Source organism: Epinephelus lanceolatus, chromosome 11, assembly GCF_041903045.1.
Source record: "Epinephelus lanceolatus isolate andai-2023 chromosome 11, ASM4190304v1, whole genome shotgun sequence".
Classification (NCBI taxonomy): Eukaryota; Metazoa; Chordata; class Actinopteri; order Perciformes; family Serranidae; genus Epinephelus; species Epinephelus lanceolatus.
Genome location: NC_135744.1, coordinates 13713396 through 13728576, shown reverse-complemented (window position 1 = coordinate 13728576; position 15181 = coordinate 13713396). Strand labels below are relative to the sequence as shown.

Sequence of the window (15181 nt, the reverse complement as noted above, 5' to 3'; positions counted from 1 at the left end):
TCAGTCTGTCCATCTCACTTCAGTCATTTTTATTGCAGCAAAACATGTCTTGTGGACTGAAAAACAAAACAAAGATTTTATGATTGTAGTAGGCTACCAAAAGTTTAATTTGTATTTGAAATATTTTAATTTATATTAAAAAATAATACTAAAACAAAGAAAATAAAAAATAATAATAATCCTAAAAAAAAATAAAATGTTTTTTTAAATATATAATTAGAAAATTGAGGTCCATGTGATGATGTGATATTGCCACACAAAAATATAGTGATACCATGCTGTATCAATTTTTTAATGATTTAAAAATGTGAAATATTGTCTGGGACAAGACTGTTTTCTGGCACAGGGCAAGTTTAAAAGTAAAAAAAAAATGAACGCAGATCAACATATTTATTCAATATAAATAAATCCTTTTAAAATAATAGTTCACCCAAAAATCAGTGTGCTGATATGAGTTATAATTTTAAGGCTTTTTTTTTTTTTTTTTTTTTTGTTATAGGTAGGACATGATTCGTCATAATTCTCAATAGGTGATTTACATTATGACAAAAGAAATTCCCATAATATCTCATCATCTTTTTTTTTGTTTCGCTCTCGCATCATCCGTATTACGGTCTCTCTCATTGCCTCCCTCATTGTTTTCCCACAGTCTCTCTTCATTTTATTCCTCCTATCAGCCTCTATCTTTCTCTTCCACTGCCAGGTTTAGTGGGTGTCACAGTTTAGGGTCCACGACTGACCTGAATATACAGTGTGTGGCCTAGTTAAGTGGGGATGCAGCCCAAAGACTCTTTGCATGGTGCCTCCTCCAACTGGATTAATCTTGTGTGTTGTTTTGTTAACTGAAGACCCTAAAATGCAACGGCTGCCAGTGCATGGCACATAAAGAAACCAGTTATTTTCTTTTTCATGCGCTTGCTGGGCAACAGCCATATAGCAGTGGGAGGTTTGGATCACTTATAATACTACCAGAGCAGAAGTTCACATGGGCTTCTTCCAAGTCAGTCCCCCCTTTAATTCCTGTAATTACTTTCATTTAATTGTTTTGTTTCTGGATGTTTAGTATTACTTCCAAGTCGCTGCTGCTGTTTTTTTTCCTTCATTTGGAGACGTGGGGAATTGCTGAGGTTTATTTTTAGCTGCAACATCTGCATTTAATTTCCTTAGGTTCAGCTGCTCTTCCTTAAACATATACTGGCTCTGTGCACTAAATTGGCACTGTGATGCAAATTGTGAATGCAGGGTTGATCTAAGGTTGAGTTTCAATCTGTTTAAATTTGTATTGCTTTTCATTTTGCAAACACACGCTCAGAAAGCAGCCACACACACGAAATGCCTCAAAGAAACAACTTTAGAGTGAAGCGTCTGTGAAAACATCTTAGTGTTAAGTTACCTCAATCTGTTGAATCTTTGTCTCAAAAACCTTTATATCATTTGGCTTGTGTAATTTCTGTTCTCTGCGGGTACAGCTGGGCAACATTTGCACGCCACAGAGTCACAGACGGCGAAATGCTGCCCAGCTGTGGCGAGATAAAACATCATCATGATTCTTGTGCCAAAAGGTGTCAAAACAAACACAGTCTTAAAGTCAGTGTGTTAATAAGGACACAGAAGTGGCAGGTGTTGACAACTGATCCATCCAAATCTCCCCCGCTAAGGTTGACGTTGGAGTAAAACTACAAAACACAGCTATTAACTTTTGCAGTTTTGATAACATGAGATCACCCATCCCTCCATGTCATGGAATTGACCTTCATAACCAGCTTCTGTTTTGGATGTGTGGTTTTGCATGGGCCGTTCTCCCTGCCATGACCAGTGGTGTAATGGTAGCTGAAGAAGTGGCTCTACTGTGAATACTGCCCCGCCCTCTCCTCTCTAACTGTATCCACACTCACTGGTGAAGTGCTCCACTACGGTGGTTGATGTCTTAGTGCTTCAAGTGCGTAGGAATCGTGAATGAAACAGAGGACTGTACCACGAAGCCACTTCAACAGAGCCAGGCTGTCTTTGCCTGAACTGGCTCGACAAATCGAAAAGCCTCAGTCAGAGGTAAAGACTACCACGAAGGAGGTTATCAACTTGATCTGTCTGCGCAGGATTACTGCTTCAGGCTCTGTGGACGATGACATAAATCGAGTCAAATGACACATTCAGGGGGTCATTTGAGTCTTCTTAAAAATGATCAATCACCTGCTGCCTGCTTCAACCTATGAAGAATTGTTAAAAGTATTACAGTACAAAATAATACAGTTGCTTCATTTAAAAGGATAGTGCACCCAAAAATGAAAATTCAGCCATTATCTACTCACCCATATGCCGAGGGAGGCTAAGGTGAAGTTTTAGAGTCCTCACATCACTTGGGGAGATCCAAGGGGAGAGTGGGTAGCAACACAACTCCACCTAATGGAGGCTTACGGCGCCCCAGATTCAAACGTCCAAAAAGACATAACTGAAACCACAAAATATCTCCATACTGCTCATCCATAGTGATCCAAGTGTCCTGAAGCCCCGACATAAAAAGTTTTTTGGAAAAACGTCATTTAAACTCTGTTTTCAGCCTCATTGTAGCCTGTAGCTCTAACTGCCTCTCTGTGGACCGCACTCACTTCTGTACGTTTGCGCAAGACCGTGAGACATGGGCACTGCCTTCATGTGTGTTCACGTGCTTTCGCTGGTCTTGCGCGCAAGCATGCACACGTGAGCGCAGTGCTCAGAGAGGCAGTTAGAGCTACAGGCTACAATGTGGCTGAAAACAGAGTTTAAATGACATTTTTCCAAACAACTTTTTATGTCAGGGCTTCAGGACACTTGGATCACTACGGACGAGCAGTATGGAGATATTTTGTGGTTTCAATTATGTGCTTTTGGACGTTTGAATCTGGGGCGCTGTAAGCCTCCATTGTGTTGCTACACCCTCTCCCCTTGGATTTCCGCAAGTGATGTGAGGACTCTAAAACTTAACCTGAGCCTCCCTCGGCATATGGGTGAGTAGATAATGGCTGAATTTTCATTTTTGGGTGCACTATCCCTTTAAGGCAAAAAGGAGTGCTTGCATTAATATTATTAATCATGTGAACCCATATGTAAATATCAGGGTTCCTACAGTCCTGGAAAACCTGGAAGAGTCATTCAATATCACAGTCATATTTTCCAGGCCTGGAAAAGTCATGGAATTAGTAAAAAAAATATTGAAAGTTTTAGAAAACTCATGGAATTTTGTGTGTGTAGTGAAATTCTTACAGTAATCATCTGTGGATAACCCTCCATGTAATATAACATAACAGTAAATTAATTTTCTGTAACTGATGATGTAACGTAGCTCCAACTATGTCCTGAATATGTCCTGAAAATCATATCACAATATTTTTGGGCTATATCTCGATATAAAAGCAGGACTGAGAAACAAAAATGAACCTTAAAATATTTCTTTCGGGCATTTTTTTAAGCCTTTAATTGATAGGACAGATGAGTGTGAAGGGGGGAGAGAGAGAGGGAGTGACATGCAGCAAAGGGCCACAGGCTGGAGTCGAACCCGGGCCACTGTGGCAACCGCCTTGTACATGGGGCGCCTGCTCTACCACTAAGCCACCGACACCCCACATAACAATATTTCTGACCAAATACCATCTCTGGTGCAACTAAGGTGTCAGGATGAGTCTGACTCTTGTTTGTTTTTTCAGAAAATATCATTGTTCGCTCTTAATAAAAGAGCAACAACAACCTTGCAAAAAAAACCCTTTATAAATATAATATTCTTAATCAGAATCACTGATATACTGCTGATTTATATGTGTGAAAAAAAAAAGAAATAAAAAACAAAGCAACATGATGCAAACAGTAACCGCTACTGTGACTGCGCGGCTTCATTCGGGGGCGTGTACGTAACATCCTGTTTATAGTTACGGCTCAACAAGTTGGATGAGGTGCATTTATAACATATTCCCTCAGCTGACAATCTGTATCGCTCATGAATTGAATATTGACTGAAGTGTGGCGATACTCAAAGGAGCAATGACAGGTGCTTTTTGAGCTGATTGTACGCCGAAACTCCGAACAAAAGCCGGTCCCAACCAGGACAGGTCTACAGCAAGTTATCATGACGGTTTCGTCAGGTTAAAGAGAGCCTCCTCCATATGATGGAAAACTCCAGTACCTCACTAAGACTCTAATCTCGCTTCGTGGTACAGCCCCCTGCTGACAAAATGATGGTTTCCTATTCATCAAACACAAAAGAGCTGCCACCTTTGTTTAACTCTCTGTTTTAACCTGATGATTTCTGCTCTTTTGTTGCACCTATAAAATCTTTTAGGAGATTACTTGCTTTTCCAACATTGTTTCCCAGAGCATTTATATTCCGCTAATTGCAACAGCAAATATGTTTTGAAGGAAACATAATGCCGCCCGGATTACAGTTTGATCAGCATAATGAGAAAATGTTTCTAATGAATGTATCTGCAAAGTTGCAAAATGTAAATCAGAGCACAAAGTGCGGCCAATTTATGAACACGGCGCCGTTTTTTTGCCAGGAAGAGGTGAGAATTCCCTGCTACAATTTTGCAAAACAATTGATTAAACTGAAGAGAATCCATATCTCATAATGACGATGATTTGTGTCTGTGTGACGCTGCTGCGTTCGCACAGCAAGTCAGTGGCTGATGCTGCAGCAGCAAACCAACCCAGCAGCCCTGCTCTACAGGCTTAGTAGGAGCTGCTGATTGGATATTGAAATTATCATTTTTTCTCTTTTGCCAGTCAATATGCCAGCCTGTCGCTTCCAAAGACACACCCAAAAGAAATCTGGAAGCCTTACTGTGTCCCTAATTTCTCCATTAATGACCCGACGGGTGAATTAATGAGGCTTTTGGATTAGTATCAAGTAAGCATGTACATCCGTACTTACATTACACCACTGGCCATTCCAAATGAGAGATAATAGCCTGACTCTTGTGGATGTGTCCTCACATCCAGGTTGTCATCTACCTTATCCTAAACTCTGCCACTGATCTGCACCATGACTGATTAAAAGCTCTCCCTGTTTATACCGAAGCTCAAAGCAGAGAGGTTGGATTGTAGTGTCTTTGAAATGTCTTCCTTTCTGTTGCCATCCCTCATTACCTTCATGTGTGTGACCCTCCACCCATGCATGCCATGAGCCACATGTCATTAGCCGTGCTACTAACATGCTATGACTTCTTTTTTACTTTGATCCTCTAACTTAGACGTCCTTTTTTATTCCTCGATTCAGTTGTATTTCTGTATTTCTGACCTTATTTTTCTATCTCTCTCCCTCTCTTCCCTCTTTCTCTCCTGCTTCCCTTTTCTCCGTGTCCTCTTCCTGTCTTCATGTGTGATCTTCTTGGGCACCTTTGGACCATGACATTGCCATACACACAAATTTCTCTCTCCGTTTGTGCCTTTATTATATATTTTTTTTCTTGTCACTTGTGCTATAATTATCACTCCAAAAAAAACTCTGATGTGGATATTGAAAAATTTTTCTATTTGCCATCTGTGGTTGACAATTACCTCAGCCACCCTGGGTTGCCGATGTGTGACCTACAGTCTGGCAGCTCTTCTGCTGTCCGTGCTGACTGTGCTCTGGCTCTCATAAACTGATTTCGTTCAAGGAGAAAGAGGAAGGTCTGAGCCTTTGAAATCTTTGGGCCCAGACTCCTTTGCTTTCTATGCCTTTTGACCCTTGTGCAGCCACACACAAGATTTAAAAAAAAAAAAAAAAAAGAAAAACAAAAGATGGAGAGTCAAGACATTGGTTTCATGACGTTATTACAGGGTGCTCAGTACTTGCATCATTCTCAAACTTTGGGGATTTAGATTCTGTTAATATTTTTGTTTTCATCTGTTTTCATGTTGTATATGAATAGATTCAGAAAGGGAACATTTTTGAGGGTTATGTCAAAGCTACGGTTGGACACGGGTGCTCTGTTGGGATACAGTACAGACAAAGTTGCTGCTTTGTTGTAGATGCGATTACTAACACATTCATAATGCCTTAATGTGATCTTAGGAGGGGTGATAAATAGATTAATTACCTTACACTTTTTGATTATGTGTCTACAATGTGCTAACTAGAAATGGCAATTGTAAAGAGACTTTTATTTTGGAATTTATTGCCTATTAAACGGGACACACCATTCCACTGTTATGTCACCAATGACATAAAAGCATGAACACTGCATGAAAGCTGACACAAGGCATGATCCAGTATTCATTGATGTGCTATGCAGCTGCTTTGAAGCTCCCCAGTCAAGCATTATGAATGTGTTAACCAGGTGAAGAGAACAAATGCTGTGCCTAATTTCTGTTCTTTTTGGATACAAGTTTGAAATGTCCTGCTGTACAAAATGAGGAGAGATAACATTTGATATCAGTTAGGGTCAGAGTATTCTTTTTTTGTTGTTGTTTTCAAAACACTTTATTACTTTCAGACATTATATTATGCTCACGTTCAAATCCATCACTATGTAACCGCCTTGTCAGGAGAGGACAGAAGGTTGTGCAGAAAAACTAATCATGTTTTGTGACAAAGTGTACATACTCTTTTCAAACTGACCTTCAAGAAATACAAGAAATCAGCTGGTTTTCTTTCTTTTTTCTTTTTTTTTCATGTTCTCTTTTTACCTGAAAAGCAGAGAAATGTCTAAAAAAAACATTCTTGCAACAGCTGTTAAAAACTAAAACTTTCATTTTCAATAATGTGAAATTATTCTATTCTCTGAGACATTTTTGTAAGTACATTTCAGTGTATTTCCATGTAACCATTGTAGGGTTGAAATAAATTGTGTTTCTTTTTTCTTTCATGAAAGTAATGGCTTTCTGAAGCTTAAGCGACTGAACGTACTAAGATGTGTGACACAGTGCCGACTTGTACTGACTGTTCAAGGCCTGGATTGTGAAGCTGATTTTAGCACTTTTTATCTCTGGAGCTTTAACAAAATGTCTGTATTCTGCATTCAGTGTTGCATTACACCACACACGACTGTTAAACAGATGTTGAAAGATAAGAAGCCTGGCTATAGCCGTATTGACGACGATATGCATTTTGAACAAAAAAATGAACAAATGGTAAACAGTATATATTGTATAGAGGCTTTGCAATTATACTTTTTGTTTTGTTTTTGTGAAAGCAAAACTAGAAACTCTAATTTCAAGCTACCTCAACTTCTGTTGCTCAGTTTGTTTTTGCATAGAGGGTTTCTTTTGTAAAAGAAAATAAAACATGTTTTTCTGTCCAAAAAATAAAAATAGCATATACAACAATGCTTTTTTTTGTTAGCAACAAAAGCAACTACAGCTACCTTTGAGCTCAATGAAATACCCATCGGAGCAGTTTTTGAATGTTTATGAAAACATCATTATCATATCTGATAAAATGATGAAGAAACTGCTATCATGTCATCATTAATCTGCCTTTTGATTGATGAAAGAAACCAACTGTGCAAAAATATAGCTTCTGTTAATGTTAAGTCTTCTCATCCATGGCAGTATGAGCTCTATTTTAAAACATTAAGAGATTTTTTTTTTTAGCTTTTTGCTTTTTAGCTATGTACTACAAGCATTAGAACAAAGTCACATGTGCAGCAGCAACATGAGCTAACAAGCTAACATGATCTGAGCATGTAATTAATGTATCCAGCGTAACACAACAGAGAAATATAATTACTATAAATGCTATTGTACCAAGTCGTCAGAACTAAATGACAAAAGTTGTTGTTTGTAACAGTCTTTCTAAGCCCCAGTTCTTTGCTACTCTCTTCTGTTAGCCTCATGTTCAAATCAGAATACTTACTTTTCCATTGCACAAAAAACACGCTAACATCTGGCTTTTTAATGTTATGGGAAAGGTTACAATCGGCATTCACACCTGGGTCATGTGACTATGCAGTAGTCACAGGTATTTATTGGCTCTGGTTTTAATTACCATTGATGGAAACACACCACCTGGGTGAACGCATTAGTTTAGCCCAATTACTGGCATGATGCAATGACGCACCACCACAAAACAGCGTCCGTCTCCGCCCAAGCAGCACTCAAACTGTTCCAAATTAATCTGCACCGAGTTTGAAATAGAGACTGAATAAGTAAGAGATATATAAAAGTAACCAGCGTAACATTTTCACTGGCCTCCATGCTGCTTTCTACTGTTTACTAACCTGTTCTCCAGCCTGCCTGTGACGTCAAACATGACCCACGAAAATAAAAACCCCACACACAGAAAGGCATACTCATCTGCTGCAGAGCTCTGTAAACAGCCTTGGCCTACTGGCAATAGGAAGGGAGTCTATCTTTAGCGGGTTTTCTAACGTTAAACAAACTAATTTTGGTGGAAAGGGAGTATTGTAGACCAAGTTTACTTTGGCATCCCCGTTGGGGATCCTTGATTTGCAAATAGAGTAGCCAAGGTTATTGCGACATGGATTCAAATGAAGCAGGTTTGTCAGCTAAGCCTTAATTCTGTGAAGTTTACTCCAGCATAGTGGAACAAAAAATAGGTCCCATTATTGGTATTGCTGTATATGCCCAATTCCTACCCTACCTGTGTTATGAAACATAAAAATGGTAACATCAAACAAATTTTGCCTCTATTTAGGTGGCGGGAGTGAAAATTAGTCATTTTCAACATTTGTTGTGTTACGGTTTCAGAATGATGACGACAGATGAAGAACAATTTGATACTAAACAGGATGTCGGCTCTACAGGATCATTTCTTTTCTTGGCAACTATCATGTTTTTCCCAAATGATGTACAGACTTTTAAACATTCTATTATCGCAAATGGCTTTAAAAATAATGCATAAAGCCTCCCCCTAGGAGAGAATTTTCCCAGGGGAACCATGCTCCCGGACCCCCCCTAAGTTTGGGCTGAGCCACGATTGGCTACAGCATCTGGCTCCACCCTTGTTAAAATCTACTGTGACACAAAGGTTTTATCAGTCCCTCCAGGATGTTGCTATGACGGCAATTAATGCACATTCAGACAATCCCTGTAAATTCTGCGCGACCTTGCAATTTTGTCTGGTCACCACAACTTGACCGCAAAGTTGACTTTTGAAAACAGGTAGCGTGTTGGTACACTCAGCCCCAGAGCAGGACTGGAGCTCTGTGCCTGAGTCCCACACAGTGACAGGGCTAATTGTTAGCATCACACGGCTAACGTTACCCAATGGAACTTAAAAGGTTCAATGACAGAGTCAAGCCGTTTCGGTGTTGGGTGTTAACCATTGCTCAAGGGCTTCAGCCCACATGGCAAAGCATGAAAAGTGGGGATGAGATCAAGCTGTGCTATGCTTACTTGTGCTAACCAGTCAGAGAGAGAAGACGGGGAGCAGTTCATGGAGACGGTCCTTCAGGGCGTCAGTCTATCAATCAATTCTAATTCTGTAGGAAACATTGAATTGCAATTTTCATTTGTAACCCCCATTTTATTGCAGACAACCCCTATAAACATCACAACAGGAAAAAATGCAAATCGGGATCCTAAATATAACTAAACAACATGCACTGAAATTTTTCCGAAAAGTTACCATGAGATCAGACATATCAGGCCACAACAATCCCCAAAACAGCCTGTGAAATCCTGGAGGGACTGATTTATTGGCATTTACTGATCCGTTACAGCAATGTTTGGGGTGTTTTTAAATTTAGGCACAAAAATGAGAGATTGTGACTTTAATAAACGACTTCTTTAAGGTTAGGAAACCGTCGTCATCGTAGGTAAAAAAACAAAAACTTAGTTATGGTTAGGGAAAGATTGCAGTCATGGCTGACAGGATCCGACAGTGAGTGTAGGAAATGCGAAGCTTATGGCATTCTTCTCAGTTTATATCACGTTTTTTTGACCCCCACAGTGCACCCACCCTGATGTCCCCCTTTTGTTTTGTGGTTTGCTAATTCCGCTTTTGCTACTGTTTAAAATAAACACGTGTCGTTTTAGGCATTTGATCAAACGACTGATTCTGTTGTTTTTCTTGGGACAGCAGTCTTTTTATTGAGGTAGTAGAGCAATAAATTTTGGAATTTTTAAAGCTCTTCTTTAAGGTGGGTGGCCAAGAGCTACAGATCTGAAAAATGGCCACCGGAGTGTAGGTTACTCAAAGCCATCTATACAGTTTCCATTTGTTCAGACATTTGTTCCACACTCTGCTCTACGACTCATGCAATGCATACATGAAGAGACTAGAATCACCTACAGCCATGATCAACAACAGTTCAATGTGAGAGAATTAATAAAGCATTGATACATTTTCAGTAATCAGATAGATGTGAATGGTGATTGTTTTGTCTGTCTTGGTAATGAAAACTTTGGAGAGCCTGCGTCATGGTGACCAATAAAAAAACCCTTCAGGACTTTTTATGCCTCCATGCCGGCGTTAGCTATGGGTCGAGGTATCATGTTTTTGGGTTGTCCATCTGTCCTTACCATTCTCACGAGCATGACATCTCAAGAAGACCTTGAGGGAATGTTTCCAATTAGGCACAAACACCCATTTCGACTCAACAATTAAGTGATTAGATTTTGGTAGCCATAGATCAAAGGTCAAGGTAACTGTGACTTAATCCATCTCATTCTTGTGAAGATGATATCTCAAGAACACTGTGAGGGAGTCTCTTCAGATTTTGCACAAATGCTCACTTAGACTCATCGATAAACTGATTTGGGGGGGTCAAAGGTCAAGGTCACTATGAACTTGCATCGGTCTCATTTTTGTAAACACCATATCTCAAGATCACCTTTAGGGAATTTCTCCAAGTTTGGCACAAATATCCCCTTGGACTCAGCAATGAACTAACTAGATTTTGGTGGTCAAAGGTCAAAGTCACTGTGACCTTGTTTGTCTCATTCTTGTGAACACGATATCTTGAGAACACCTGGAGGGAATTTCTTCAAATTTGGCACAAATGTTTACTTGGACTCAGTGATGAATTGATTAGAATTTTATGGTTGAAGGTCGAAGGTCAAGGTCACTATGACCTTACAAAAAATGTTTTGGCCATGACTCAAGAATCCTTACAGTAATTAGGACAAAACTTCCCACAATTGTCTGACAGGATAAAATGATTATGTCATTTTATATTCAAAAGGTAAAAGGTAAAAACACTTCTCTGGCCATTACTCTACATCAAAAGGGGAGACATTTGGTCAGTTACTGAACTGGTGACACTAATCTGGGGTGCCCATCTTGTAACTGTGCTGATTGTATAGATCTTCTGTGCTCCCGGGGGGAAGATGTGTGTGAAGCAGCCATATTTTCACAGACATGGACGTAAACTATAAGAGAAACTCGACTGGTATGTGGAGGCGTACAACCACAAGGCGTTAATTCTAGTCTTTCACAAGTAAAGTTGCTCAAAATCATGAGTTACTCCAAATGATGGGACATTTTGCCACCTGCTCTTTTCTTTTACTTAAGCATGGTGGTTATAAAACAGAAAATATCAAATCATTCACTATCTTCCAAAAAGAGATTTTTTTGTGGTTAATTGCCTATCAAATATATCCCCATGGGCTTTAAGTGCATCAGGCATACCATATACTCGACTTCCATTTGAAGCAGCCTGTAGAAAAGAGCACTTTGTTTTCAAAGAAGCAAATGTCAAAGGTTTTTCCATCTGATTTGTAACCTTTGAAGGGGGCTTTGGAGAGGATGCTAAGGTGAATGTAGCTCAAGAGGCCGACTCTGTCAACTTAGAATGAGGAAGCACCATACAATTTGCTTGCTTGCTTCAACTTTATATGCCTGGAGGAGAATAACATTGATATGTGGTAAAGCCCTGATTCCCCACACAGGAATGAGAAGACAGATGAAGAATTATATAGGCATCTTTTTTTTTCCTCTTGGAGGTTTCCTCTGGGCAGTTCTCTGAGAAATGGTTTTCTTGCCTTCCTTCCTAGGTTGGGATATAAAATGAGACTTGTATTCCTTCATTTTTTTTTTATCCCTGACACTGCTGTTTAATCTCAACTAAGTTCTGTCACAAGGATAATAAGAGCTTACGACACCCATGAGGTGTTCTTTGTCACTTGTTGGTCCCTCCTGTTGTTCATCAGTGCCTACTGAGTAATGATAGCGCTGATCAGTGCTGAGTGATTTTCATTTCTGCTAATCAGGATCTCCATCTAAGTGTGTGCATCAGACTTACTTGCATTGCATATCAACAGAATATTTCCCTTCCCTGAAGCAAATGGTGCAGTCACCCACTGCATACAGACTACAGCAAGAGCTGCTGCTATTGTTCAGGAATTTGAGATACAGTCTCTTTGCATAGCCTAAACCATTTTCTCAGTTTGTTATCTTGTTGTGGTTAATGAGGTGTTTATATGCATAGAAGTTAAAATCAAATCAACAGATTTGTATATGAAATGAAGCGACGGGTGATATTTATTCAGTAACATTTCTCCACTGTTTCTCTTGTCTTTTATCTTCTTGTCATTTTCCACAACTTAGCTTTTTATTACAGAAGACTACATGTTGTTTATGTTTTGTGATAAGATGGAAATTCCAAAATCTAATTCTGACTGAAGCAATTTGTTTACAGCAGAAACAAACGGTCAGATAGCCTATAATCATCTTTTTAACGACATTGTGTCACTCTGTATTAAATTAGATATATTAGAAAGACAAACTTTTCCCAATGCTTCCTCCCTTTGTTCTCTACTGCATGAAAATGAGTCAGCAATTCACGTTTTTCACACCAATATACACATCAGTTTGTGGTGCCTGTTGCCTCACTCGCAGCTGAAAACTTGATTTAAATGCTTTAAATCCCATCCAGCCACACACACTCCCTCCTGCATGAAGAGTTTCCAGAGATCTTAATCAGTCAGAGAGGGAGTCAGTTGTCAGCATCACTCTGCTTCCTTGTGCCCAAAAAGAAAACAGAATCTGAAGCTCATGTTATTTTAATGGCGGTGCAGTGCCACACTGTGGCAGAGCTCTGATGGAGGATACAAACATGGGAGTTATTGAAGAAACTTTATCGAGCCAAATAAGGTCAATGCACTGCTCAAAGAAAGAACAGTAGCAGATGGAAAAAGAGAACCAAAGATCAGAAGGGACACAGTAAATTAATAGTCATAGTAAAGGCCATGAAATTAATAGTTGGGACAAATTTAAAGATTTAAACCAACTAGAATATGAAATACAGCATACAGTATTAACATGTATGGGTCTATTTACAATTCTTACTATCAATTTTGAATTATATTGGACCCCTTAAAGCTCTTGATTGCCTTCTAATATTTTCCAAACTGAGAAAACAGTATTTTCCCCTCTTCTTTAATCTGCATTTTCAATCTCCAGTGTACAAACTCTGTAGTAGTTGCATCTGTGCATATTTCACTGAGTGAAATATTCAGATTCAAGTCATCATGTTTTTGTTGTCTGTAGATTTTGCTCATTCATCAGGTTGAAATGAAACTATTCACTGGATTGTGGCGCTAGTTGAAGACGTCTTCCCTACTTCATTAGTGACTCTGGGGAGTTCTGTCAGTGTTGCTCACACCATGAGAGTTCTTAAGGTCATATGTGAGAGTCATGTGAGAGTCATCAAAGATTAAGAGTGTGTCCCAATTCTATAAGACACACTTAGTCTAAGCAGATTTTTGAGTATGTGGTGTGTTCAAACCGGAAATTTGACAAATGAAGTATACTCAAAGAAGTCAGTATGCATACTAAATAATGCTTGTTTTTTAAGTGTGCTGTTGATGTACACTACTTTCCGTAATGTCATGCAGGAAGGAAATGAGGAGGCTACTCGCAGCTACACATAATTAAAACAGTTTCAGGATGAGACAGCTCAGGAGTGATCTAAGAACACCAAAGAAATTCATGGTTTAATTAATGTCTGTCAGTGCACATAGTCCATCATGTCATGCTGTTCCAAAGCATGTTGATTTCTTGAACAGTAACCTCAAGGACATGATGATTGTGACTGCTAGTACATAGTGCATTGTTTGTACTAATAGGGTAATATAGAATTAAGTCCCAGCATGAGTGCACTGGTTCAGAAGTTGTAATGGTAAAGCACCTTTTGACTGTGGTGGCCGTAACTGAGGTGAAAATCCGTTCCCACTCCGAAGTCGTCATTGATTTCCACTTCAGACCTTGTTGAGAAAAGCTGTTCTTTCATGGCAGTATGATACACCGTCAGACGCCATCCGTTTAAAACACCGCCGGACAACAACGGAATTTAAGGAGCCGGAAAGTCTCTATAGGGCAGGCGGGAGGGGTGGATGGATCCAACAAACACCAGACTTTCATCCAGGAGCCTGGTGTTTATTTCCTGTATGAATGTTGAGCCAATCCATGATGGGTTTTTTTGTTTTGTTTTGTTTTGTTTTTTTTACAAACCTAACCATGTGCATTTGTTGCCTTAACCTAACTGCATGCTTTTGTTGGCTAAACCTAAAAACGTCCGTGTGTTGCCTTAACTTAACCATGTGTGTTTGTTGCCTAATCCTAATGACTTGCATTTGTTGCCCAAACCTAACCATGTGGATTTGTTACCTAAACCTAACCATGTGGATTTGTTGCCTTAACCTAACCGCGTGCTTTTGTTGGCTAAACCTAAAAACGTCTGTGTGTTCTCTAAACCTAACCATGTGTGTATGTTGCCTAAAGCTAACCACATGCTTTTGTTGCCTTAACCTAACAATGTGCGTTTGTTGCCTAATCCTAATCACTAGCATTTGTTGCCCAAACCTAACCATGTGGATTTGTTGCCTTAACCTAACCATGTGCGTTTGTTGCCTTATACTAACCATGTGCGTTTGTTGCCTAAACCTAACCACATGTATTTGTTGCCTAAACCTAACATGTGCATTTGTTGCCTTATCCTAACCATGTGCGTTTGTTGCCTAAACCTAACCACATGCGTTTCTTGCCTAAACCTAACCACGTGTATTTGTTGCCTAGACCTAACCATGTGCATTTGTTACCTTATCGTAACCATGTGCGTTTGTTGCCTAAACCTAACCATGTGATGTTGTTGCCTAAATCTAACCACGTGTATTTGTTGTCTAGACCTAACCATGTGCGTTTGTTGCCTAAAGCTAACATGTGCATTTGTTGCCTAAACCTAACCACGCGTATTTGTTGCCTAAACCTAACCACGTGCGTTTGTTGCCTAAAGCTAACATGTGCATTTGTTGCCTAAACCCAACC

General features: G+C 39.5%; 1 protein-coding gene across 14 annotated transcripts in view; it reads left to right on the top strand.

Moving 5' to 3' along the window:
• ncam1a (neural cell adhesion molecule 1a) overlaps positions 1-15181 on the top strand; it is a 412400-nt gene that overhangs the window by 372412 nt on the left and 24807 nt on the right. For 3 of the 14 annotated variants that reach the window (XM_078172299.1, XM_078172298.1, XM_078172296.1), the window contains one exon: positions 5532-5758. The exons of 10 other annotated variants lie outside the window; for them this stretch is intronic. In XM_078172299.1, coding sequence (XP_078028425.1) covers positions 5532-5611 — 80 coding nt within the window. In that variant the 3' untranslated portion in view covers positions 5612-5758. Of the gene's footprint in view, positions 1-5531; positions 6819-15181 lie in introns of those variants that run through there. One more of the 14 variants, XM_078172297.1, reaches the window with a different exon arrangement.